Below are 27,177 nucleotides of genomic sequence, written 5' to 3'. Positions count from 1 at the left end.
CCCCAACATGGAAAAGGGAATAGTCTATCAAGTCCAAGAGGCACAAAGAGTCCCATACAGAATAAACCCAAGGAGAAACACACCAAGATACATACTAATCAAACTAACAGAATAAACACAAAGAAAGAATCTTAAAAGCAGCAAGGGAAAAGCAACAAGTAACATACAAGGGAAACCCCATACGTTTAACAGCTGATCTTTCAGCAGAAACTCAGCAGGCCAGAAGGGAATGGCAGGATATATTTAAAGTACTGAAAGGGAAAAATCTACAACCAAGATTACTGTACCTGGTAAGGATCTCATTCAAAATTGATGGAGAAATAAAAAGCTTTTCAGACAAGCAAAAGTTACGAAAAGTTAAGAGAATTTAGTACCACCAAACCAGCTTTACGACAAGTGTTAAAGGGACTTATATAGTCAAGAAATACAAGAGAAGTAAAAAGATCTACAAAATCAACTTCAAACAATTAAGAAAATGGCAATAGGAATGTATATATCAATAATTACTTTAAATGTAAATGGATTAAATGCTCCAACCAGAAAACACAGACTGGCTGAATGGATACAAAAACAAGACCCATATATATGCTGTCTACAAGAAACCCACTTCAGACCTAAAGACACATATAGGCTGAAAGTGAGAGGATGGAAAAATATATTCCATGCAAATGGGAAGCAAAGAAAGCTGGAGTAGCAATCCTTATATCAGACAAAACAGAGCTTAATATAAAGAATACTACAAGAGATAAGGAAGGATAGTTCAATTTACTTCAGTCACTCAGTTGTGTCCGACTCTTTGAGACCCCACAGACTGCAGCACGCCAGTCCTCCTTGTCCATCACCAACTCCTGGAGTTTACCCAAACTCATATCCATTGAGTTGGTGATGCCATCCAACCCTCTCATCCTCTGTCATCCCCTTCTCCTCCTGCCTTCAATCTTTCCCAGCATCAGGGTCTTTTCAAATGAGTCAGCGCTTCACATCAGGTGGCCAAAGTATTGGAGTTTCAGCTTCAACATAAGCTTCCAATGAACACTCAGGACTGATTTCCTTTAGGATGGACTCGTTGGATCTCCTTGCAGTCCAAGGGATTCTCAAGAGTATTCTCCAACACCACAGTTGTAGCATCAATTATTCGGCACTCAGCTTTCTTTATAGTCCAACTCTCACATCCATACATGACTACTGGAAAAACCTTGACTAGACAGACCTTTGTTGGCACTACATAATGATCAAGGGATCAATCCAAGAGGAAGACATAATAATTGTAAATATCTATGCATCCAACATAGGAGTACCTCAATACATAAGACAAACACTAACAGACATAAAAGGAGAAATTGACAGTAACACAATAATAGTAGAAGACTTTAATTAGGAGACTTTAACAGAAAATTAATAAGGAAACACAAGTCTTAAATGATACATTAGATGAGATGGATCTCACTGATATCTTTAGGACATTCCATCCAAATGCACAAGAATACACTTTCTTCTCAAGTGTACATGGAACATTCTCCAGGATAGACCACATCTTGGATCACAAATCAAACCTGAGTAAATTTAAGAAAACTGAAATTGTATCAAGCATCTTCTCTGACCACAACACTATGAGACTAGATATCATTTATAAGAAAAAATCTGTAAGAAACACAAACACATGGAGATTAAACAATACATTTCTAAATAACCAACAGGTTACTGAAGAAATCAAAAGGGAAATCAGAAAATTTCTAGAAACAAATGACAATGAAAACACGATAACTCAAAACCTATGGGATGCAGCAAAAGCAGTTCTAAGAGGGAAGTTTATAGCAATACAATCCGACCTCAAGAAAAAAGAAAAACATTGAATAGAAGACCTAATTTTACACCTAAAACAACTAGAAAAAGAAGAACAAAAAAATTCCAAAATTAGTAGAAGGAAAGAAATCATAAAGATCTGAGCAGAAATAAATTTAAAAAAATGAAAGAAACAATAGTAAAGATTAATAAAACTAAAAGCTGATTCTTTGAGAAGATAAACAAAATTGACAAACCTTTAGCCAAACTCATCAAGGAAAAAAGAAAGAAGAATCAAATCAACAAAATTAGAAATGAAAATGGAGAGGTTACAACAGACAATGGGGTGACCCCCCCATGTCACACATTGGCAAGGCTGGCAAAATTACAGGGTATCTCTGAAGAGGGCACCCTGGGGCAAGCACATCTCGCTCTGTTGAAGGGGATCCATGACCCTGTCACTCTACTGTCTGGAGGGGACCATAACCAAGAAAGAAAAGTTGTCATGTCAGGCAGCTTTCTGGACTTGGAGTTGTGTTAATGAATAAGTGATGACTTGCTGACCAGAAAAAAAAAGAGAGAGAGAGAGAGACTATTATGAACAACTGTATGGCAATAAAATGGATAACCTGGAAGAAATGGACAGATTCTTTGAAAAGTTCAATCTTTTAAGATTGAACTAGGAAGAAATAGAAATAATGAACAACCCAATTACAAGCACTGAAATTGAAGCTGTGATCAAAAATCTCTCAGAAAACAAAAACCCAGGACTAGATGGCTTCACAGGAGAATTCCATCAAACATTTAGAGAAGAGCTATTGCCTATCCTTCTAAAACTTTTTCAAAACTCTTTCAGAAAATTGCAGAGGAAGGAACACTTTCAAACTCATTCTACGAAGCCACTATCACACTGATACCAAAACCAGACAAAGACAACACACAAAAAAAGAAAACTACAGGCCAATATCACTGATGAACATAGATGCAAAAATCCTCAACAAAATTTTAGCAAACAGAATTCAGCAACACATCAAAAAGCTCATACACCATGATCAAGCTTGGTTTATTCCAGGGATGCAAGGATTCTTCAATATACGGAAATCAATCAATGTGATACACCACATTAACAACTTGAAAGATAAAAACCATATGATAATCTCAATAGATGCAGAAAAAGCCTTTGACTAAATTCAGCACCCATTTATGATTAAACTTTTAAATGCACATTAAAAAATGTGCATAGAAGGAACCTACCTCAACATAGTAAAGCCAATATATGATAAGCCTACAGCAAACATTATTCTCAATGGTAAAAAGTTGAAAGCATTCCCCCTGAGGTCAGGAACAAGACAAGGGTGTTCACTTTTACCACTATTATTCAACATAGTTCTAGAAGTCCTAGCTACAGCAGACAAGAAAAAGAAATAAAAGGAATTCAGATTGGAAAAGAAGAAGTAAAGTTCTCACTGTTTGCAGATGACATGATACTGTACATAGGAAACCCTAAAGATAGTATCAGAAAATTACTAGAGCTAATCAGTGAATTTAGCAAAGCTGCAGGATACAAAATCAATACATAGAAATCACTTGCATTTCTATATACTGACAATGAAAATACAGAAAGAAATTAAGGAATCAATCCTATTCACCATTGCAACAAAAAGAAGTATCTAGGAATAAATTTACCTAAAGAGACAAAAGAACGGTACACAGAAAATTGTAAGACACTAATGAAAGAAATCAAAGGTGACATAAACAGATGGAGAGATGTTCCGTGTTCCTGGGTAGGGAGAATCAATATTGTGAAAATGACTATATTAACAAACACAATCTACAGATTCAATGTGATCCCTATCCAATTACCAATGACATTTTTCACAGAACTAGAACAAAAAATTTCACAATTCATATGGAAACACAAAAGACCTGAATAGCCAAAGTGGTCTTGAGAAAGAAGAATGGAGTGGAGGAAACAAACTCCCTGACTTTAGATTATACTACAAAGCTACAGTCATCAAGACAGTATGGTACTGGCACAAAAACAGAAATATAGACCAATGGAACAAGATAGAAAGCTCAGAAATAAACCCATACACCTATGGGTACCTAATTTTTGACAAAGGAGGCAAGAATATAAAATGGGGCACACAGCCTCTTCAATAAATGGTGCTGGGAAAACTGGACAGCTACATGTAAAAGAATGAAATTAGAACACTCCCTAACACCAAACACAAAGATAAACTCAAAATGGATTAAAGACCTAAATGCAAGACCAGAAACTATAAAACTCTTAGAGAAAAACATAGGCAGAACACTTGATTACATAAATCAAAGCAAGATCTTCTATGACCCACCTACTAGAGTAATGGAAATAAAAACAAAAGTAAACAGGTGGGATCTGATTAAACATAAAAGCTTTTGCACAGCAAAAGAAACTATAAGCAAGGTGAAAAGACAACCCTCAGAATGGGAGAAAACAATAGCAAATGAGACAACTGACAAAGGATTAATTTCCAAAATATACAAGTAGCTCATACAACTCAATACCAGCAAAATAAACAACCCAATCAAAAAGTGGGAAAAAGACCCAAGCAGACATTTCTCCAAAGAAGACACACAAATGGCTAACAAACACATGAAAAGATGCTCAACATCGCTCATTATTGGAGAAATGCAAATCAAAACTACAATGAGATATCACCTCACATCAGTCAGAATGGCCATCATCAAAAACTCTACAAACAATAAATGCTGGAGAGGGTATAGAGAAAAGGGTGGCTCAGATGGTAAAGCATCTGCCTGCAATGCAGGAGACCCAGGTTTGATCCCTGGGTCAGGAAGATCCCCTGGAGAAGGAAATGGCAATCCACTCCAGTACTCTTGCCTGGAAAATTCTATGGATGGAGGAGCCTGGTGGGCTACAGTCCATGGGGTCGCAAAGAGTCGGACATGACTGAGCAACTTCACTTTCTTCTTTCTTTCCTGCACTGTCAGTGGGAATGTAAATTGATATAGCCACTATGGAAGAAGGTATGGAGATTTCTTAAAAAACTAGGAATAAAACCACATGACCCAGAAATCCCACTCCTAGGCATATACCCTGAGGAAACCAAAATTGAAAGACACATGTATCCCATTGTTCATTGCAGCACTATTTACACTATTTACAACAGATGAATGGATAAATAAGTTGTGGTACCTATACACAATGGAGTATTACTCAGCCATAAAAAGGAATGCCTTTGAGTCAGTTCTAATGAGGTGGATGAACCTAGAACCTATTATAGTGAAGTCAGAAAGAGAAAGATAAATATTGTATTCTAATGGATATATACAGAATCTAGAAAAATGGAACTGAAGAATTTATTCACAGGGCAGCAATGGAGAAACAGACAGAGAGAATAGACTTGTGGACATGGGGAGAGGGGAGGAGAGGGTGAGATATAACATGGAAACTTACATTACCATATGTAAAATAGATGGCCAAGGGGAATTTGCTGTATGGCTCAGGAAACTCAGACAGGGGCTCTGTGTCAACCTGGAGGGGTAGGATGGGGAGGGAGATGGGAGAGGGCTTCAGGAGGGAGGGGATATACGTATGCTGCTGCTGCTGCTAAGTCGCTTTAGTCGTGTCCGACTCTGTGAGACCCTGTAGACGGCAGCCCACCAGGCTCCCCCATCCCTGGGATTCTCCAGGCAAGAACACTGGAGTGGGTTGCCATTTCCTTCTCCAATGCATGAAAGCGAAAAGTGAAAGTGAAGTCGCTCAGTCGTGTCCGACTCCTAGCGACCCCATGGACCGCAGCCCACCAGGCTCCTCCGTCCATGGGATTTTCCAGGCAAGAGTACTGGAGTGGGGTGCCATTGCCTTCTCCAATTACTGAAGTCCAAGCACCCTAGAGCCCATTCTCTGCAGCAACAGAAGCCACTGCAATGAGAAGTCCATGCACTGCAACAAAGAGTAGCCCCCACTTGCTGCAAACAGAGAAAGCCCACATGTAGCAACAAAGACTGAGTGCAACCAAAAAAAATAAAATAAAATAAAGAAGTAAATGATCCAAAGTGGTAATAAATATTAAGGCTGCTAGATAATAAATTTTCTTTTTAGAAGGTCTGTTTTACTAGTAACAATAATTGCTAATACTTATGGAAGACTTTCAATACTAACTACTTTAAATGTTCATTTTCTCATAACAAGCCTATTAATACTATTAATACTCTTATCTTACAGATTAAAAAAAAAAAAACCAAACGGTTTAGAGAGAGTCACTGACCAAGATCACATGGGGATTAGGTGGGAGATCTGAGACTAGATGCTGGTCTGGCTCATATCAAAGTCCAGGCTTTTAATCACTCTGTGATACTTCTGCTTAGTTTTATTTTCCAGTTAAAACATGTATTGTTTAAAAAATAAGGTCAGAGTAAAATCAAATGCCATTTCCTTTCTACTGAAAGAGGTGCTGAGACCTTCAGTGGGTTGGCTGTAAGTCTTAGAAATCAGTGTGTTGAGAAGTGGAGGAGAGGGATGGCCAACACAGAGATGTCAAGGGCTCGGACCAGAGGGGAGGGAGCAAACACAGACCCCACCATGGTACGCACCTCTTCGAGTGCTTTGCCTACATAATTCTCCTTCTTGACAGCCTCTTGGAGCTCCATGGCCTGCTGCACGTACATTTTCCCAGCTAGGATTTCATTCTCCAGCATGGAGAGCTCCTTCAACGAAATGGGCCAATTCAACCTTTCTAATGCCTCGTTCAAAGCTGCCTTGTTTTCTAAGTACCGCATTGGTTTGTTTGCATCTAACCTAGAGGAGGGAGAAGAAAGAGAAAAGTAATGTGATCATAACAGAAAACATATGGAAAGATGGTTTTTCAGTCAACCCTCCCCTGAGAAACATCTGTCGGAGCAGATGTCAGGTGTTGACAGAATTGCAGCCACGCCTTCTTGTCCACTGGGGCTTTGGTAGTTTGCACAAGTTAAAAATAATCATCTCTGAGTCATGGAAGGCCCTTTTCCCCATTATTTAATTTGATGGTCTGATTTTATAGAACTTTGTTACACGAGTTTTTTTTTTTTCCAACAATTTTTTTTCAGCATGTTTGGAACCCATTCCTTTCTACTTAGGTCTAACGTTTGGCAGAAGCAAAAGCAAGTTTCAAAGAGATTTCACACAGCTATGTCTAGCAGTGACTCTGGAAAACAAGTAAACACTAAACCCAAATATTTGTCTCAGTGCAATAATTCTTCTAATAGCTCATTTTAGCTACCTTTATCTCCTGTCCTCTTGTAAGCCTAAATAGGCCTATATTTTCCGGTTTCACTGATTTGGTTCACAAAGAACAGAAGCCAAACTTTCTATCAGCTGATGAACAGGCTGCATGATTCCAGGGAAAGCCAGTGGGGTGTGGAGGGCCCAAGTTCTAAATTCTATTTCCAGTCCCAGCTACTTCTGAGTCAGATATTCATGGAAGGAGGTACAGAGAGGGCGATGGATAGATTGAGTGAGGGAGATATGGGGAGAAGAACATTTCATAATTATCATTCTCTTATTGCTGAAGGTGTCACGTCTTTTTATTTTTTTAAGTGTGTGTTGTGTGTGTTGGAAGAGCACACTGTAAACCCAGCACAATCACAGGACTCAATTCACAGATAAACTTGTCTCCAGAAGACAGCAAAAATCCTTATTAAAAATCTAAATGGGAGTGATGTCAGGAAAATAGTAAAATGAGAAACCCCAGACCTCATTCCCCCACAGAAATGCCGACAATAATATGTGGACAAACTGCCTTTGTGAGAATTCCAAGAAGCCAGTTAAAAGGTACCAGCTCGGAGAAGGAAATGGCAACCCACTCCAGTATTCTTGCTTGGAAAAGTCCATGGACAGAGGAGCCTGGCAGGCTGCAGTCCATGGGGTTACATGACTGAGCATGTGTGCATGAGGGTGGAGGGTCATGGGTTGGTGGCAATAAACTGGTAGAACTAAAAAAAAAAAAAAAAAAAAGGTACCAGCTCTCCAGGTGTTCAAAGCCAAGAAGAATGGGCACTGAAGTGTGTATTGGGAACATTTGTTGCACTTTGCCTGGCCTAGCCCCTCCCCTTTCTTGGCACGTGGGGAGCAACTCAGAGGAAATCAAATCCTGGCTTCTCCGAAAGAGAAGAGTGGAACATGTATGCAACATTTTCGCCTTCTGTGGGGCTGCTTGAGACACTAGCTTTTGTCTCACTTGACTCAGAGTGCCAATAAAAATGGCAGCATACTTTGCATGCCAGGTTACTGGCAGCTGAGAGCAAAGGCAAGTTTCATGGCTGGTTACAGCACCAGAGATACTGCAGTACCCAAAAAAGACACCAGGGGGAGGAAAAGACTACCCGCTCCTGAGAAAAGACAGGGGCAAATCTCTTTGACTGGGAAATTACACACACACACACACCACACCACCACCACCACCACCACCACTCCTAGAGAAGAAATACCCTCAGAAAAGTTGTGAGAGGTTCCCAGAATCTCTAGTCAGAATGACTGGTGAAGGTCTTCCCCTCTAAGAAGTCATCTATAAAGACTGGGACAAGTGTCTGCCTTTCCAAATGTCCAGATCTTGCCTAAAAGTACTAAGGAATAAAGAGAAATAGAGAAGAGTGGCCAAAGGTACAAAATAAATCTCCAGAAATCTACACTAAAGAAAAGAGCTATGAATTACCGGACAGAGAATTGAAAATAACTGTCTCAACAATGCTCATTGAGCTCAAAGAGAATACAGACAACTAAATGGAATCAGGAAAATGATGGATGAACATATTAAGAATATCAACAAAGACACAGAAACTATAAAAAGAACCAAACTGAAATTCTGTATCTGAGGAATACAATAACTGAAAAATTCACTGAGTGAGTGAGTGAGTGAAGTCGCTCAGTCGTGTCTGATTCTTTGCGACCCCGTGGACTATAGCCCACCAGGCTCTTCCGCCTATGGGATTCTCCAGGCAAGACTACTGGAGTGGGTTGCCATTCCCTTCTCCAGGGGATTTTCCCAACCCAGGGATCAAACCCAGGTCTCCTGCATTGTAGGCAGACGCTTTAACCTCTGAGCCACCAGGGAAACCCAAAAAATTCACTAGAGAGCTTCAAAAGGTGACTTCGTAAATCAGAAAAAAAAATCAGAAAATTATGAATATTTTAAGTCATAAATTGTTACAAGAGACAAAGAAGGACATTCAGCTCAGTTCAGTCGCTCAGTCATGTCTGACTCTGTGACCTATGGACTGCAGCACACCAGGCCTCCCTGTCCATCACCAACTCATGGAGCCTACTCAAACTTATGTCCATCAAGTCGGTGATGCCATCCAACCATCTCATCCTCTGTTGTCCCTTTCTCCTCCCACCCTCAATCTTTCCCAGCATCAGGGTCTTTTCCAATGAGTCAGTTCTTCCCATCAGGTAGCCAAAGTATTGGAGTTTCAGCTTCAGCATCAGTCCTTCCAATGAATATTTAGGACTGATTTCCTTTAGGATGGACTGGTTGGATCTCCTTGCAGTCCAAGGGACCCTCAGGAGTCTTCTCCAACACCACAGTTCAAAAGCATCAGTTCTTTGGCACTCAACTTTCTTTATGGTCCAACTCTCACGTCCATACATGAGTACCGGAAAAACCATAGCTTTGACTAGACAGACCTTTGTAGGCAAAGTAATGTCTGCTTTTTAATATGCTCTCTAGGTTGATCATAGCTTTTCTTCCAAGGAGCAAGCGTCTTTTAATTTCACGGCTGCAGTCACCATCTACAGTGATTTTGGAGCCCCCAAAATAAAGTCTCTCACTGTTTCTACTGTTTCCTCATCTATTTGCCATGAAGTGATGGGACCAGATGCCATGATCTTAGTTTTCTGAATGTTGAGTTTTAAGCCAACTTTTTCACTCTCCTCTTTCACTTTCATCAAGAGGCTCTTTAGTTTTCTTCACTTTCTGACATAAGCATGGTGTCATCTGTGTATCTGAGGTTATTGGTATTTCTCCTAGCCATCTTGATTTCAACTTGTGCTTCATTTAGCCTGGCATTTCTCATGATGTACTCTGCATATAAGTTAAATAAGCAGGGTGACAATATACAGCTTTGACGTACTCCTTTCCTGATTTGGAACCAGTCTGTTGTTCCATGTCCAGTTCTAACTGTTGCTTCTTGACCTGCATACAGATTTTTCAGGAGGCAGGTCAGGAGGTCTGGTATTCCCATCTCTTTAAAAATTTTCCACACTTTGTTGTGATCCACACAGTCAAAGGTTTTGGCGTAGTCAATAAAGCAGAAATAGATGTTTTTCTGGAACTCTCTCTCTTTTTCGATGATCCAATGGATGTTGACAATTTGATCTCTGGTTCCTCTACCTTTTCCAAATACAGCTTGAACATCTGGAAGTTCATGGTTCACTACTGTTGAAGGCTGGATTGGAGAATTTTGAGCATTACTTTACTAGTGTGTGAGATGAGTGCAATTGTGTGGTAGTTTGAGCATTCTTTGGCATTGCCTTTGAGACTGGAGTGAAAACTAACCTTTTCCAGTCCTGTGGCCACTGCTGAATTTTCCAAATTTGCTGGCATATTGAGTGCATCACTTTCACAGTATCATCTTTTAGGATTTGAAGTAGCTCAACTGGAATTTCATCACCTCCACTGGCTTTGTTCATAGTGATACTTCCTAAGGCCCACTTGAGTTCGCATATAAGAAGGACATTATATAATGGTAAAAAGGGTCCATCCACAAGGAAGATATGACAGTTATAAATATGCACCTAACTTCACAGCTCCCAAATATAGAAGCAAACATTAATAGAATTGAAGGGAGAAAATGAAACATGATAAGAGAAGATTTCAATTTCCATTTTCAATAATGGATACAATCACCAAACAGAAGACTAATGAAGAAACAGAGGACTTGAAAAACATAATAGATTAATTAGACCAGACATACACAGAACACACTACCAACCAATAGCAGAATACATATGCTTCCTAAGCACATGGAACATTCTCTTCAGGATAAACCACATGTAAAAGCACAAGTCTTAAAAGTTTTAAGATTAAATCATATAAAATATATTCTCCAATCACAGTGAAATAAAACTAGAAATCAAATATGTGTAAATTAAACAAGATGCTCTTAAACAACCAATGGGCCAAAGAAAAAATCATAAGGGAGACTGTAAAATATCTTGAGCTATTTTAAAATAACAATATAACATATTAAAATGTCTAAGACATAGCAAAAGCAGTCCTAAGAGGGAAATCTACAGTGCTAAAGACTTATATTAAAAAAGAGAAAATACTCAAATCAACAACCTAACTTTATACTTCAAGGAAGTGGGAAAATGAAGAATAAACTCAAAGTTAGCAGAAGGAAAGAAATAATAAAGATGAGAGCAGAAATAAGTGAAATATAACAGTAGAAAAAAATCTATGAAACTAAGAGTTAGTTTTTGGAAAGAGCAGCAAAAATGACAAATGCTTATTAGCTAGATGAAGAAGAAAAAAGAGAAAAGTCTAATAACTAGAATCAGAAAGGAAAGAATGAACATTACAACTGTTATCAGAGAAATAAGAAGGATATTTTATAAAAGGCTACCACGATCCATTATACACCAACAAAGTGGATAACGTAGAAGAAATGGAAATTTCTATAAAAATATAACCAAGACTGAATCAGAAAGAAATAAAAAATCTGAACAGACTTGTAACTAGTAAGGAGATTGAATCAGCAAACAAATAATTTCCAACAAATATGAGCCCAGTACTATATGGCTTCCATGGAGAGAACTACCAAACATTTAAATAAGAATTAACACCAATCCTCCTCAAATAATTCCAAATATTGAAGAGGAGGGAACATTTTGAAACTCATTCTATGATGCCAGTATTACCCTGATACCAAAGCCAGACAAAGATACTACGAGATGGAAAACTACAGCCCAATATTGCTTTTGAACACTGATTCAATACTAGCAAACAAAATTCAACAACACATTAAAAGAATGAGACACTGAAGAATGAGACTTATTCCTAGAATGCAATATGTAAAAATCAGTCAATATAATAAATCACAGTAACAAAATGAAGGAAAAAATTATCATCTCAATGGATACAGCAAAATCACGATGAATTCAACACTCATGATTAAAAATGAAAACACTCAACAAACTAGGATTATGAGGAGACTACCTCAATATGGGGCTTCCCCAGTGGCTCAGAGGTAAACAATCCACCTTCAATGCAGGAGACACAGGTTCAGTCCCTGGGTTGGGAAGACCCCCTGGAGAAGGACATGGCAACCCACTCTAGTATACTTGCCAGGAAAATCCTGTGGACAGAGGAACCTAGCAGGCTAAGGTCCATGGGATTGCAGAGAGTCGGACATGACTGAAGCAACTGAGCACAAGCACTGTAATATAGTAACGGTGTCATAACTTACTCAAAATCATGCTTTAGACGGTAAGGAGGGAAGTGATGTCATGAAAGACAGTGGAGTAGAAAAATCAAGGAATTGGTCTTTTCACCAAAACAACTACTTGATAGAATTAACTGTTTTGGAACTCAAGAATGTAATTAAATACTTACATAGCATTCAGAAGAACGCCTGATGGAGAGAGAGGCTGACATGTAGGGAAATCTCTGTCAGGTCACTGGCTGACCACAGGGATAACAAAACAATACTTCAATGAACACACATGATAAAGAATACAGTCTTTGCCAAATAGGTGGAAAGACATTAAACAGACAACTGCAGCCTTCATCAAGCAACAGTAGCAATTTCTGGGGAGGGTAGAGAATCTAATTTCCTGAGTTACTGTTACAGTGTCCAAAATGTTCAGTTTTCAACAAAAAATTACAAAGAATAACAAGAAACATGTATGCATACAGCCCATTCACAGGGGGAGAAAAGCAACAGACACATAAAGTTCAGACACTGGATTTGGCAGACAAAGACTTAAAATAACTTTCTTAAAAGCCAATCCTCAAATTCACACTGAACTTCAAGGGGCCACAAATAACCAGAACACTTTTGAAATAGAAGAACAAAATTGGGAGACTTTCAAAACTCACTATAGCCCGCTAGGCTTTTCTGTCCGTGGAATTCTACAGGCAAAAATACTGCACTGGGTTGCCATTCTCCAGGGGATCTTCCCAACCCGGGGATGGAACCCAGGTCTCTTGCACTGCAGGCAGATTCTTTACCATGTGAGCCATCAGGGAAGCCCAGAAAGCAGACTGGTAGTTACTAAAGTGGGAGAGAGGAATGGGAAGGAGTACTTAGCAGGTACAAGGTATTTTCTGAGATGATAGAGAAGTTTTGAAAGTAAAGGAACGTGTGGCTTGCACAACATTAAAAACTTTTTTTTTATTGGAGTATAGTTGCTTTAGAATGTTATTTTCTGCCGTACAGCAAAGTGAACTAACTGTGAATAACTTAAGTATTACCGAGTAGCACATTTAAAAACAGTCAAAAGAAACTGTTAACTGTAGGTTATATGAATTTCACCAAAATTAAAAAGCAATTTTAAAGATGAAAAGGAACTGGCTTACTTTTTTTTTTCCTCTGGAGATAATGCTCGCCAAACAATTTTATTCAAGCGCCTGTTTTAAAAAAAAGTCAACAATAATTATTTAATAGCAATACTTTACTCCAGAAGAAAAGGCTGACCCCAGGCAGGGAAAGCCCAAGCCACGCACCCCCGCAGGACCGCACCATCACCACTTGCTTGGAGACTGGATGTGAGGGTCTCCCTCCCTCGGCATGACTGCAGAAGCTTTATGACTCTGTGGCAACCATGCTAAATGTGAAAGGAGGGCATACTTCTCAGCTCCATTAGGTAAAACCCAGGCTGAGAAAAGGCAGCAAACAAACTGGTCCTCATTACCTCTGCATGAAGATATTTTTAAACATCTGATTTTCATCTTAAGGAAAGATACAAGTGTGCCCTTAGCCTGCCTCCTGTAGACATTTTTCTGTCTGGATTTGCAGAACAAAAAAGGGTTAATAGGGTCATAAATAAGAGAACTGGGATACACTTTAGAGATCAACCAGCCTGACCTCCTCGTTTTCCAAATGTGGCGGCTGAGGGGGCAGAATGATGAAGCGCCTTGCTCATCCAGCATCGAGAGTTGGGGCTGAGACTAAGCTCACTGAACATGTTTGCAGAAAGATTCTGGAAAGGAGGAAGTTGGAGCCAGTGCTTTCAGTTGGGTAGTTATAGCTCCTTTTCTTGTTACTCATCAGTGGTGCTCCAGGAGCACCAAGCACAGAACACTGGCTCCATGGGCTGTGAGCTGTGTCCATGAAAAGAAAAGTCTCAATAAGATGGAGTGGGAGAATACTGCCACTCCCCAGGAGGCACGCTCCTAATCCTTGGGCCCAGTGTCTGTGGCACAGGGCTCTGGGAGCATACTTTGGGTGGTGTTATCTTGCCCTGATCACCCATCATGAGCTTGGGGAGGTCATGGAAAGGGGGTCTAGTGTGGTGGTAAACAGCACAGACTCTGGAGCCACTGGGCCCAAAGCCCAGTGTTCCCCTCTTATTATCCAGTAGACTTTGGGCCAGTAGCCAACTTTTCTGTAGAATGCGGATAATAACAGTACCTCCCTCCCAGTGTTGCAGTGCAGATTTAACAAGCAAGTGTATGCATCGTACATAGAACTGTGTCTGACACAGGTAAACGCTCTGTAAGTGATAGAAAGTGTCAGGAAGCAGGAAACAAGCCAGCTCTGCCCCTGTCTCCTTTGATAGTTTTGGTTCTTTGTGGCCTCTTTAGAAGGGCTTCCCTGGTGGCTCAGACGGTAAAGAACCTTCCTGCAATGCAGGAGACCAGTTTTGATCCCTGAGTCAGGAAGATCCCAGTCGGAAATGACAACCCACTTAGGTATTCTTGCCTGGAAAATTCCAAGGACAGGGGAGCCTGGTGGGCTATAGTCCATGGGGTCACAAGAAACTGGCTTTCTTTAAAAAAAAATTTATTTATTTATTTATTTTGGCTGCCCTGGGTCTTAGTTGCGGCACGCAGGGCTTCCCTGGTGGCTCAGGCAGTAAAGAATTCTTCTGCAATGAGGGAGACCTGGGTTGCAATGAAGATTTGATCCCTGAGTTGGGAAGATCCCCTGGAGAAGGAAATGGCAACCCACTCCAGCCAGTATTCTTGCCTGGAGAATTCCCATGGACAGAGGAGCCTGGCAGGCTACAGTCCATGGGGTTGCAAAGAGTCAGACACAATTAAGCAACTAACACACAATAGGATCTTTAATCTTCATTGTGGCATGCAGGATTTTTTTGGTTGTGGACTGTGGGATCTAGTTCCCTGAGGGATCGAACCTGGGCTGCCTGCATTGGGAGTGTGGAGTCTTAGCCACTGGACCATCAGGGAAGTCCCAATTTTCTTTAATCATGTGGTTGATTAAAGAGGGCTTCTAAAACTTGTGTGCATTTATGGAAAATAAAAAACTATTTAAAAATATTTTAAAATTTAAACCTTGAAAGTGGAGGCAATGGAAGAGAGAGGCTGGGAATGTAGACAAGGGCTTGGCAGACTCTGGTCTGGGTTCAAATCTCAGAGGCTCTGCTTTACTGCTGTGTGCTCCTATTACATAACTTAAAAAATATTCATTTATTTGGCTGTGTCAGGTTTTAGTTGCAGCACTTGGACTCTCTAGCTGTGGCATGCAAGGCTCAGTAGTTGTGGCACTCAGGCTTAGTTAGTTACTCCATGGCATGTGGGATCTTAGTTCCCCAACCAGGGATCGAACCTGCAACCCCTGCAGTGCAAGGCAGATTCATAACCACTGGACCACCAGGGAAACCCCTGTTATGCAACTTTTGAAAACTGCTTTCTTACCAATAAAACAAGGATAACACCACTTACTCCTGGCATTGAGGGGATTAAATGGGCAGTATGTATAAAGTGATCAGAAATAACTAAGGCTCATTCCTTCCAGGTTCTAAAGAAGAGGGAGACTTAGAAATTCAGGAATGGTTGGTGAATGTGGGTCCAATTAGCTATGACATGTCTCTAATTTTATTTTTAAAATGAAAAAAAAAATGCTTACCACAGTGCCTGTCACGTACTAAGTGCTCAAAGGTTAGTGTTTTTATTTATTATTATTATTATTTTGGCCATGCTGCATGCAGGTGGGATTTTAGTCCCCCACCAGGCATTGAGCCCACACTCCCTGCATTGGAAGTGAGAAGTCCTAACCACTGGACTGCCAGGGAAGTCCCCCGTCTCTAATTTTAATTTGTTTCTTCAGAAGATATTTTCGTAAGAGGGTATGTATTTCATATCCCCTATTATTCCTCCATTTGCCATCTTCACTGAACTATTTCAAAGCACACAGCAAAAGCAAGCAGGCATGAATTGAGGGTCGTGGAGAGTATATGAATCCTGGCTCCACTAGTGTGGAAGGCAGCCGCAGGAACGCCTTTAAAAGTGTGGGATGAGAGCCATCCGGGATACTGGGGTTTGATAAACCACAATCTTCCTCTGTTTTTAGGAGAACCAAACTTGACTTCAGGTTCACCATGAACATAGCTACATAAAAATCACCCAAGAATCTAGCCAGCACTGATATCCTCAGAGCTTATGTGCAGATACACAAAGTCAAAACTGCTCCTGCAATTCTTAAAATACTGAAACACAAGGGAATTAGGTGTGACCAAAATAGCTAGAGTGTCACTACTTTGACCAAAGGACTGTGAGCTTCCAACTTACTTGGTCATCCCCAACCATACAGACTTAAGAGTTATATCTGGCTTACCTGTGGTGGGAAACTCCTTAGAAATGTTTTATTGGGGATGAGATGGGGATAAATCAAGTTTCACTAATTATTTTTCATAGTCTGCATAGCTTTAGAAAGATGGAGCAAGATGGAAAAGGGAACTGACATTTATACCAGCAAACAAATACTATTAAACACAAAAGATCAGAAGCTTTGTTCTATACAATATGAATGTTAATATTATTAAAAACAATATTAAATAATTCATTTAAAATAAACATCAAATTAATGATACCAAATAATATACATTCAATCAATATTAATCATATTAAAGTTAATGCTAATAATCATATTTAAATTAATAGTATTTTATTATTTTAATAACAATATGGTATAATATTTCTCTGAGGGTATTAAAGACTTTTCCAGATTCACTTATTGGAAGTAAGAACTGGGACAAAGCACTACTAGGTCTGTATTTTGGTTTTGCTATGAATGAAGGACTCTCTTCTGCCTAGGAACAGAGGGTCTCTGTCCTTCTGGAAATTCTCAGGAAAGGGTCATCTTAGTGGAAAGAACTATTTGACTTTTCCATCCCATGTATTTATGGTTATTTTAGCATCAGCAGATTCAGGGAATGAAAGAGGGAAGTAATTAACATTAGTTGCTCTTTATGTATATAATTTACATAACCTTCAAACCAGATTTTTGCAAATAAGGAATCTGAAGCTCACAAGTGTCACATGATCTGTCAAGCAACTGTCAGAGCCAAGAATGAAACCCCTGAGCTGTCTGACCTCAAAGCCCCAGCTTGTGGCCCTGTTGTAGGCTTTCACAGACCAGGTAATCACAGCACTCAAATATTTGAATGAGTCAAGCAAATTAAATTATAATATAAATGATATCATTATATTATATTTTATATAACTGAACTAGATGAATTTTAATAACTAAACCTGAATTAGATCAAATTCAAATTAAATTCCAACAGTCAAAATATATACAGTGACACCTGCTAGGAAGAGGGAGACCAGGGGGAAAGCCAGCAGCCCAGAGTCTGCCCTGGGGGCTGACATCCTCACAGGGGAGAGGCAGGCCTGCGTTGAAGCTGGGAGCACTCCCAAGCACCACAGTCAAAGTGGGTGCTGGAGAGTCGCTGGGGAAGGGCCTCTGGGTTGGCGGGGCGGGGGGGGGGGGGGTGGCGGTGGCCATTAGTGCTGAGGCAAGAAGGGATGAAAGAGGATAGCTGGGTGGGTGGGCAGGGAGAGTGGCAATAGAGCTTGGAGGCAAGGGAAGGCCTGCCTGGTGCAGAGGAAGAGGCAGAGAAGAGGACCAGACAGAGCAAAGTCTCTGGCCCAGCAGGGAGGGTGACCCTTGGGAGAGTTCAGCCTGCCTTGGAGGGAAATGAAGGGCCCACAAAGACTCAGAAAAGCCTTGAGGCAACAGAAGGAGCCCATGTAACACAGCCTCAGTTCTTAGGTGAGGGTAGCAGAAGAAGCTCAAGTGTAAGCAGATTTGGAGAGGCCTGAGATGGGCCTAGGAGAAGGCAATGGCAACCCAATCCAGTACTCTGGCCTGGAAGATCCCATGGACGGAGGAGCCTGGTAGGCTGCAGTCCATGGGGTCCCGACGAGTTGGACACGACTAAGCGACTTCCCTTTCCCTTTTCACTTTCATGCATTGGAGAAGGAAATGGCGACCCACTCCAGTGTTCTTGCCTGGAGAATCCCAGGGACGGGGGAGCCTGGTGGGCTGCCGTCTATAGGGTCGCAGAGTCAGACACGACTGAAGTGACTTAGCAGCAGCAGAGGTGGGCCTAGTACAGAAAGGCCAGTCTCTGGGCTGGGTCTTGCACTCCAGGTGGCAGAAGTCAGACCTTATATTCAGTTGGTCAAAAAAGTCTATTTGGGTATTTCTATAACATGGAATGGAAAAATCCGAACTTTGGGACCAAACCAATACTTTTTTGAACACACACTAGACACACGAAAAAATGACAGTAGACCAGTAAGGGCTGGCCTGGGCCCTGATCACTTTTGCTTACTTGGATTTTCCCCAACCACATGGTAGTAAATGAAAACCCAGTTACACAACTTCCAGAACCAAGAATAAGAACTTGCCTGGAGGAGCTGGATAGCTCAAAGTTTAATCAAGAGTGTGCATAAGGAGTAATTAAGTGCTACAGGGCAGGGTGGGGAGGTGACTAGAGAGCTGGGAGAGGGTGAGATTCTAACCACAGAGCAGTAATCTCCACTCTGAGATGGGCTCCCAGGTCAGGCCTGAAGGAGCCAGGCCCCAGGAAGGGGCTGGGATTCAAGGACCCTGGGTTTCTTTCCCATCTGGATCTCTTCTCCAGCCTGGCAGTTGCCTGCCAAATCCTGGGTTATCTGCCCTTGTGAAGACAGGCCCCCTAACTCAGCATGAACACAGTGACTATTTAAGAGTACAGTTTTCACTGCAGTCAACTTGGTCATCATCTTGCTTTTGATTTAAAAATTGTTTAAGTAAATTATGTCATTATTGTGGGGTTTTATTAGTCACTTTACAGAAAGTTAAATGCTAAAATGGTCCAGTTCACTCTGCTAAAAAGAAAGCTTTATGAGTTCATGGAGGGACTTCCCTGCCAGTCCAGTGGTTAAGACTGCACCTCCTGAGGCAGGGGGCTGGGGTTCGATCCCTGGTCCGGGAGATGAGGTCCCATATCCCTTGTGGCCAAAAAGCCAAAACATAAAAAATAGAAACAATATTGTAACAAATTCAATAAAGACTTAAAAAAAATGGTCCACATCAAAAGAAAATCTTTAAAAAGAAAAAAGAGTTTATGGAAACATGAGATGTCTACAGAGTTTGGAAAGGAAAGATGGTTTCTTGAAAACCCTACTGGGCACATTCAGGTAATGTACTTAATGCAGCACAGGCATAGAGGAAGCCCCTTCTGTTAGCTGGGGCTGCTGTTAATACTTCTTATGGACTATTGTTAAATAGCTGCTCCAGATGAAAATTTTAAGCTAAAACAAGAGAAAAGCCAAAACAAATTCCACATCCATTAAAGAGTAGCCAGGAGTAATACTCACTTTTCATAGGACTTAATTGCCTGTTCCACTTTTTGCTTGTAGATATTGAGCTTCACTCCTTGGGGGTTAATTAAAGTCATCTTATTTGTGTCATTGCACACATGTGCCAGAGGGAACACCTATACGCCAATGTCAAAGGAAAGTGTCACTTAACATGTGCCTTCAAAACTCCATTTAATGGTTGTACAATATGTTTCTCTGGCTAGAAAATCAATACTTTAGATTTGTAGAGAAATTAGAAAATACAGAAAATAAAAAATAAAGAAATAAAAATCAGAGATATCATTGCTAATCTTTTCCTTCCAATTTTTAAAACCACATATTTTAAAAATAACCATCACCTCAAAAAACTATTTCAGGAAACCCTAATCAGAACCAAGTATTCTCTTCATAAGACTCTGTCAAATTGATGGGCATGAGCAATAAGAAATAGAATCTCATTGCTGCTACTTTGTAAATGACTAGTTAGGTTCTTCCCTGATGGCTTAGATGGTGAAGAATCCACCTGCAATGCAGGAGACATGGGTTCAATTCCTAGGTTGGGAAGATCCTCTGGAGAAGGGAATGGCATCCCACTCCAGTATTCTTGCCGGGAGAATTCCATGGACAGAGGAGTATGGCGGGCTAGAGTCCATGGGGTCACAAAAGTCTCAAACATGACTGAGTGACTAACACTTTCACTTTTCAGTTGGATTCAACATCTTTTTCAAGTACTTATTTTAAATTTGATTTTCTCTTGAGAATATACGATTATAATTAATATCTCTGGGCCATTTTCCTTATCAATTTGGAAGAGATTCTTAGACATGTAAAATAAAGACAGCTTAGTGATCAATGAAACCATGCTCTGTAACAACAGTAGAGAACCAGAATGAGAGGGCATTTAAAAAAAATTCTGTCTGCATCTGATGCTTGCTTCTTTCTGGGTTTGGGGATGTCTCTGATTCCATGCTATGTTAATAGGACCTGTAATAATTTACTTTTTGTTGCTGCTTAGTTGCTAAGTCGTGTCCAACTCTTTTGTGACCCCATGGATTGTAGCCCACCAGACTCCTCTGTCCATGAGATTTCCTGAGCAAAAATACTGGAGTAGGCTGCCATTTCCCTCTCCAGAGGATCTTCCCAACCCAACCATCGAACCTGGGTCTCCTACCTTGGCAGGCAGTTTCTTTGTCACTGAGCCACCCGGGAAGCCCAATATTTCACTTTTACCTATTTGCATATTATTTATCCTCCCTTGAGCTTCCCTTGTGGCTCAGCTGGTAAAGAATTAGCCTGCAATGCAGGAGACCTGGGTTCAATGCCTGGGTTGGGAAGATCCCCTGGAGAAGGGAAAGGTTACCCACTCCAGTATTCTGGCCTGGAGAATCCCATGGACTATATAGTCCATGGGGTCGCAAAGAGTTGGACAGGACTGAGTGACTTTCACTTATCCTTCTTTAGAAATGTAAGCTCCTTAAGAGCAGGAACTTTGTTTCATCACCTCTTTATTTCTATCACCTGAACAAGGCTTGGCCCTTTACAAATATCTGTTGATAAAGGAATAAATGTATGTTCCTCAAAAGGTATATTCCATATCTTAATATTCATATGCAAAAGAAAGTCTAACAGGAGAAATACTGAGATACAGTGGTGTTTCAATACTGCATGTGATTCCAACCACAAGGAGCATGTAGGCACTTTAGAAATATGGGCAATCACTTTTAAGAAGTAAATTTTTACTTTCATTCCAGATGATACAGAGTTCATGCTTCCCTTTGCCTCCAAATCATACAAAAATTATATTGTTATTATTTAAGAGAAATGCATAGAAATAAAAGAAGGAAAATAAGAAGGAAAGAAAGTAAAAGAAAGATGCATCGATTATTTCTATAGAGAAAAAGTTGAACACGTCAGCAGGACTGAAGCTGCAGGTTTGTTTGTTGGCTCTTGTGTTCAAAGACGGCAGGGGCAGAGGGAGCTCAGCTCCCAGGAAGCAAGTGGGACTCTGAGTCAGGCTCAGTGCCTGAAGCTGGTGCGTGAGGTTCTCTCACCCCTGCAAGAAGGCCCTGCCTGATGAGAGAGAACGCTCGTGTAGCTTCACAACCAAGAACTAAACCAAGCCACCCTCAATCTGCACTAGCTCAGTATCATCATGGGATAAGAGCTCTAAATGCCAATGAACGGGGAGTAAGGGGATGCATTTAGGTAACTGCAAAAAAAAGAAGGCAGAGGAAAAAACAGATTTTTTAAAAGTCTTATTAAAAATGAGCCAACAAACTAAAACTCCTAAACACACACACACAAAAATGCCCCAAATGGTAGCTGAGCAAATCAACAATCTGAATATCAATTCACTTGAGTAGAAATTAATTTTATGACCACCTAACAATAATTTTATATTAATTTTGATTAAAATTAGCGATTAAGTTGCTCCAAGATGTAACAGTTATAAGAAAGTGTAAGAACAAACAGATGTGCCATGAAAACAAATGGATGAGAAAAAGAACAATATTTTGAATAATAAAATAACATCATTAAAAAAAAAGACATTGAAATTGAAAACTATGTATGTTGATTTTGCAATTAAAACCTCAAGACCAAAACAAACAAAATAGCCAAAGATTCAGGAAACTGAGAAGGAAGCAATTAAGTTAGGCTGAATAGTCAAATCTTGCTACTTGTAAGACAAAAGAATTCATCATGTGACCTCTAAGCAAGCTTTGTCCAAGAGAAGGAGCCTGAACAGTGGGTTAAAAGGTGAATTGAGGTGGTTGAGCAGTTAAGAATCCTCCTGTTAATTTCGGGGGCATGGATTTGATCCCTGGTCAGGGAAGGGTCCACATGCTGCAGACCAACTAAGCCCACGCGCCCTAGATCCCAGGCTCTGAAACAAGAGAAGCCCACGCGACGCAACTAGAAAAGGCCTGTGCAAAGCAATGAAGACCCAGTGCAGCCAAAAATCAATCAAACAAAAAATAAAGGTGAGTTGACTGGATTTTGAATATTGAAAGAAATTTACAAAAGTGAAAAAGAAAAAAACACAAACAAAACCCACCATCTTTTAAAATACCACATAAACTTTTAGAGGGAAAAAACAGCCTCAAAAAAGTGAAAGATCCTACACTCTTATCCCTCCTGGGAAAAAGTTCCCTTTAGAAGTCTATAAACAGCTCTTCAAATTGCCAACTTATGGCTCAACTGCAAATCAACACCACAAAATATTTAGCAACATTATATGACTTCATCAGGATCTGCTGGACCCCTGCCAGAAGGTGTGTAAAGAAAACCCTTTGTTTAACGTTCTACCTCCCTCTTTCGTGGGTTTGGATCTCATCCCTTGCGTGGCCATCTTGGACTTCAGGGTGGTAGCAGTTCAAATGTGGCTCATGTGCACCCACTCTCATTCCTTTCTGTGTGCAGATTGAGGGAAAGACAAAGTCATGCTCCACACCTTCAGTCTGTGGTCTTAGTTTTTACAACATGGTGATCAGCTGAAGGTCCCACAGGACATTCTCTTTATGATGCCAAGTTTGGTGTGACTGTGAGGTCATAAAGGGCATTCTCACAGGGACTTGGGGGATCAGAATCCTGGCTGTTCAGCTTCTGTAGGGAGGCAGGTGGGGAGGGGAGTGCAGTTAATGAGGAAACTGACATTGCTTAAAAGGGAATGAAACCACTTGGTCACATGTCCTTTGAACATGTTTTACTTTTTACCTCTTATAATGGAAATCAAGCATTACTAACTTATGGCGGGGCCCTTCTGGACAGTATTTGATAATAAAAGGGAGCCTCAAGGTATTGCCTATTTTAATCCTCTTGAGATTAACCTAGAAGCCTTACCAAATTAATGATAATCACAGTCTGTGCGAGATTGTAACTCGAGGGAGGAAGAGCAGAGTGAGAAAGGCAGAGGGGCAGAGACAGAGTCACTGACTATAACTGCTGAATCCATGGACAGCCTCAATTTGGGCTGGTTCTGCTAGAATTTTTCCCACTGTTAGACCAGAGACACTCCTTAACCAATAATTTTATCAATAGTTGAGAACAGTTTTATCAATAATGATAATAGTGTTTATCTTTTGCTGTCTGCCAACTCCTAAGCCCTCTATATATTTTCTCATTCAATCCTTCCATATACAGACATTGAAATGCAGTTTTGTTACTTGTTTTTCCTCTCCACTGAACTCTGTAGTTTTTTACTCTATTAAAAAATACTAGTTTCTAAAACACAATACATGTGCAACGTAACCATTTTCAAAATATGTAAAATACTAAAATTATATAAATTCAAGTAATGGCTAAAGCTCCAACATTTTTAGAAATTTATCTATATTGTAAAATACTGTGTCTTAAACTCCACCAGATTTGAGTTCTTGGTGATTGAGGCATGAAATGAGCATAACTTTGCTATTTTAAAAGACGTGTTTGCCAAGAATGTGAATGATGTAACCAAAATTTTAAGAGATATATTTAGCTTACATAAAAAACTGTTCTCAAACAATAAAAGAAAAAAAGTTAAATTTGGAGTACCATTTCCCCTTAGCAATAGGCAGGTTTTTTTGTTTTTAATGTTACTGCTGTAAGTGACAGCTAAGATGTAGGGAAACAGGCACTCACAAAATGCCAAGTAAACTGTTGAATAATGCAGGGAATAGCTAAAGTAATTGTAGTAATTCATATTACTGAATATTATTACAACTATTAAAATTCATCCAAAAACGGTCATTACAGGGAAATATGTGCCTAACATATGCTAAATGAAGAAAGTGGGGCACAGGACTGTCAGTTCAGTCACTCAGTCGTGTCCGACTCTTTGGGACGCCATGGACTGCAGCACACCAGGCTTCCCTGTCTATCACCAACTCCCAGACCTTGCTCAAACTCATGTTCATGGAGCTGGTGATGCCATCCAACCATCTTATCCCGTCTTCCCCTTCTCCTCCTGCCTTCAATCTTTCCCGGCAACAGGGTCTTTTCCAATGAGTTAGTTCTTCACATCGGGTGGCCAAAGTATTGGAGCTTCAGCTTCAACATCAGCCCTTCCAGTGAATATTCAGGACTGATTTCCTTTAGGATTGATTGGTTTGATCACCTTACTGTCCAAGGGATTCTCAAGAGTCTTCCCCAACACCACAGTCCAAAAGTATCAATTCTTTGGCATTCAGCTTTCTTTATGGCAACTCTCACATCCATAATGACTACTGGAAAAACCAGCTTTTCTTCCAAGGAGCAAGCATCTTTTAATTTCATGGCTGCAGTTACCATCTGCTGTGATTTTGGAGTCCAAGAAAATAAAGTCTGTCACTGCTTCCATTGTTTCCTCACCTATTTGCCATGAAGTGATGGGATTGGATCTTAGTTTTTTGAATGCTGAGTTTTAAGCCAGCCTTTTCACTCTCCTCTTTCACTTTCATCAAGAGGCTGTCTTTGCTTTTTGCCATAAGGCTGGTGTTATCAGCATATCTGAGGTTATTGCTATTTCTCCCAGCAATCTCGATTCCAACTTGTGCTTCATCCAATCTGGCATTTCTCATGATCTACTGTGCATATAAGTTAAATAAGCAAGGTAACAATATACAGCCTTGATGTACTGCTTTCCCAATTTGGAACCAGTCCGTTGTTCCATGTCCAGTTTTACCTGTTGCTTCTTGACCTGCATACAAGTTTCTCAGGAGGCAGGTAAGGCGGTCTGGTATTCCCATCTCTTTAGGAATCTTCCACAGTTTGTTGTGATCCACACAGTCAAAGGCTTTAGCATAGTCAATGAAGCAGAAGTAGATGTTTTTCTGGGATTCTCTTGCTTTTTCTATGATCCATTGGCTGTTGGCTATTTGACTTCCTCTGCCTTTTCTAAATCCAGCTTGAAGGTCTGGAAGTCCTCGGTTCACGTACTGCTGAAGCCTAGCTTGGAGAATTTTGAGCATTACTTCGCTAGCGTGTGAGGTGAGTTCTCAGATTCTTTGGCATTGCCTTTCTGAACTATAGGCACTGTCATTAGTTGTTACAGTAGTCCAGGAAGAATTGGACCAGACCACATTCTTGCTGTGTTTATAAGCGATCCCACAACATTTTGAAAATGAGAAAATGATGCAAACTGGTGTTTATATATTTATCATTAGACACTGACTGAATTCAACACCTTCACTGTTTTTCAACTAAATCATTTCTTCCTATACATATCCCAGAGCTTGCCGCCAGATTGGGCAAGGAGAGGTCTGACTGGCTGTGAGTAATGAAAATGCGAAGGCTGTGCACATCCCGCATGGCTGACTCTGAACACAGGTGCAGTGCTAAAGCTTAAACCTCTGCTTGTATTTATTTATTTAAACAAGTTGTGTTTATTTAATTTTTGGCCGCACTCCATGGCATGTGGGATCTTAGTTTTCTGACCAGGGATCAAACCGGAACCCCCTGAATTAGAAGGCAGAGTCTTTAGCCACTGCATCACTGGGGAAGTCCCAAACCTCTGCTTTTTAAATAGAAACATTTCCAGGTTTCCATAGAGCAAACTGAAGGCAGGGCCACAAAATTAACTGGCAAAGAGGTGTGTCAATAAGATCATTCATAAACCCATGAAAATACATTACTTACAACAGGGTAGGTTACATCTCACAAACTTCAATCTAAACTTTTAGAAAATAAAAAGATTATTTTTAATGTAAATTTTATAAATGAAATTTGAATTTGTAAATTTTATGAATGAAATTTTCTGGTATGGAATGATATTCAAAATAGATTGTTGAGTAAAAATCAAGGCACAGAGTATCTTCAGTTCAACTTCATTTGGTAAAACAAAACAGAGAACAAAAGACAATATATGTAATGAAAAAGCTTTGATCAAACAGTCATCAAATAATTAATCTGTGAGAAATTATATTCTAATGTTTCTTTCTTTTCTACTTATCTGTATTTTCCAATTTTCTACACAATGAATACATACAGTTTTTGTATTAACTGTCCTTTAAAATTTTTAATTAACTTTTCTATCAACACAGTTTTCAATACTATTATATTTGAAAGCAGCAAAATGTTATGCCCTTAGCAGCATCCCTAACATTGCTTGTCAGCTAAATGATGAGATAAATAGTCACCTCACTAGGTTGCTTTAAGTTTTAGATCAGACACTTTGATGAGATAAAATGCTTCTCTCAGAACCTAGTACGAGGGACTTTCCTGAGGTCCAGTGGCTAAGACTCCACGCTCCCAACACAGGGGGCCTGGGCTTGCCAATCGTTGGTCAGGGAACTAGATCCCACATGCCTCAACTTCAGATCCCATGTGAAACAACTGACCCGGTGCAGCCAAATAAATTAATAAAAAATATTAAAAAAAAGAACCCAGCACGAGGGCTCCTCACATACCTGATTAAAAGACCTTGCCATGGCCTGTCAGGAGTAAGTGACAGGGATGGGTGCAAGCCCAGGCTACCTGGTCATAGAGCTATGTGCTGGACCCAGATTAGAGCAAAGCAGGAAGCTTTGATGAGATGCTGTTAAAGATAGGATGATGTGTGATGTTGTAGTGGCCTTTCCAATGATGCAAAAACTATTGTTCCCACATTCTTTTTTTTTCCAAAGCAATTGGCAATAAAGAG

At 40.2% G+C, this 27,177-nt stretch overlaps 1 protein-coding gene across 9 annotated transcripts in view; it reads right to left on the bottom strand.

Annotated features, from left to right (window-relative positions):
* VWA3B (von Willebrand factor A domain containing 3B) overlaps positions 1-27,177 on the bottom strand; it is a 168,427-nt gene that overhangs the window by 34,733 nt on the left and 106,517 nt on the right. For 8 of the 9 annotated variants that reach the window (XM_070798244.1, XM_070798245.1, XM_070798248.1 and 5 more), the window contains 3 exons: positions 19,602-19,720; positions 13,347-13,397; positions 6,382-6,586 (listed from right to left, as the gene is read on the bottom strand). In XM_070798244.1, coding sequence (XP_070654345.1) covers positions 6,382-6,586; positions 13,347-13,397; positions 19,602-19,720 — 375 coding nt within the window. The remainder of the gene's footprint in view (positions 1-6,381; positions 6,587-13,346; positions 13,398-19,601; positions 19,721-27,177) is intronic. The other variant, XM_070798246.1, reaches the window with a different exon arrangement.

The sequence above is a fragment of the Bos indicus genome, chromosome 11, assembly GCF_029378745.1.
Source record: "Bos indicus isolate NIAB-ARS_2022 breed Sahiwal x Tharparkar chromosome 11, NIAB-ARS_B.indTharparkar_mat_pri_1.0, whole genome shotgun sequence".
NCBI lineage: Eukaryota > Metazoa > Chordata > Mammalia > Artiodactyla > Bovidae > Bos > Bos indicus.
This window is presented reverse-complemented; position numbering and strand designations above follow the sequence as displayed.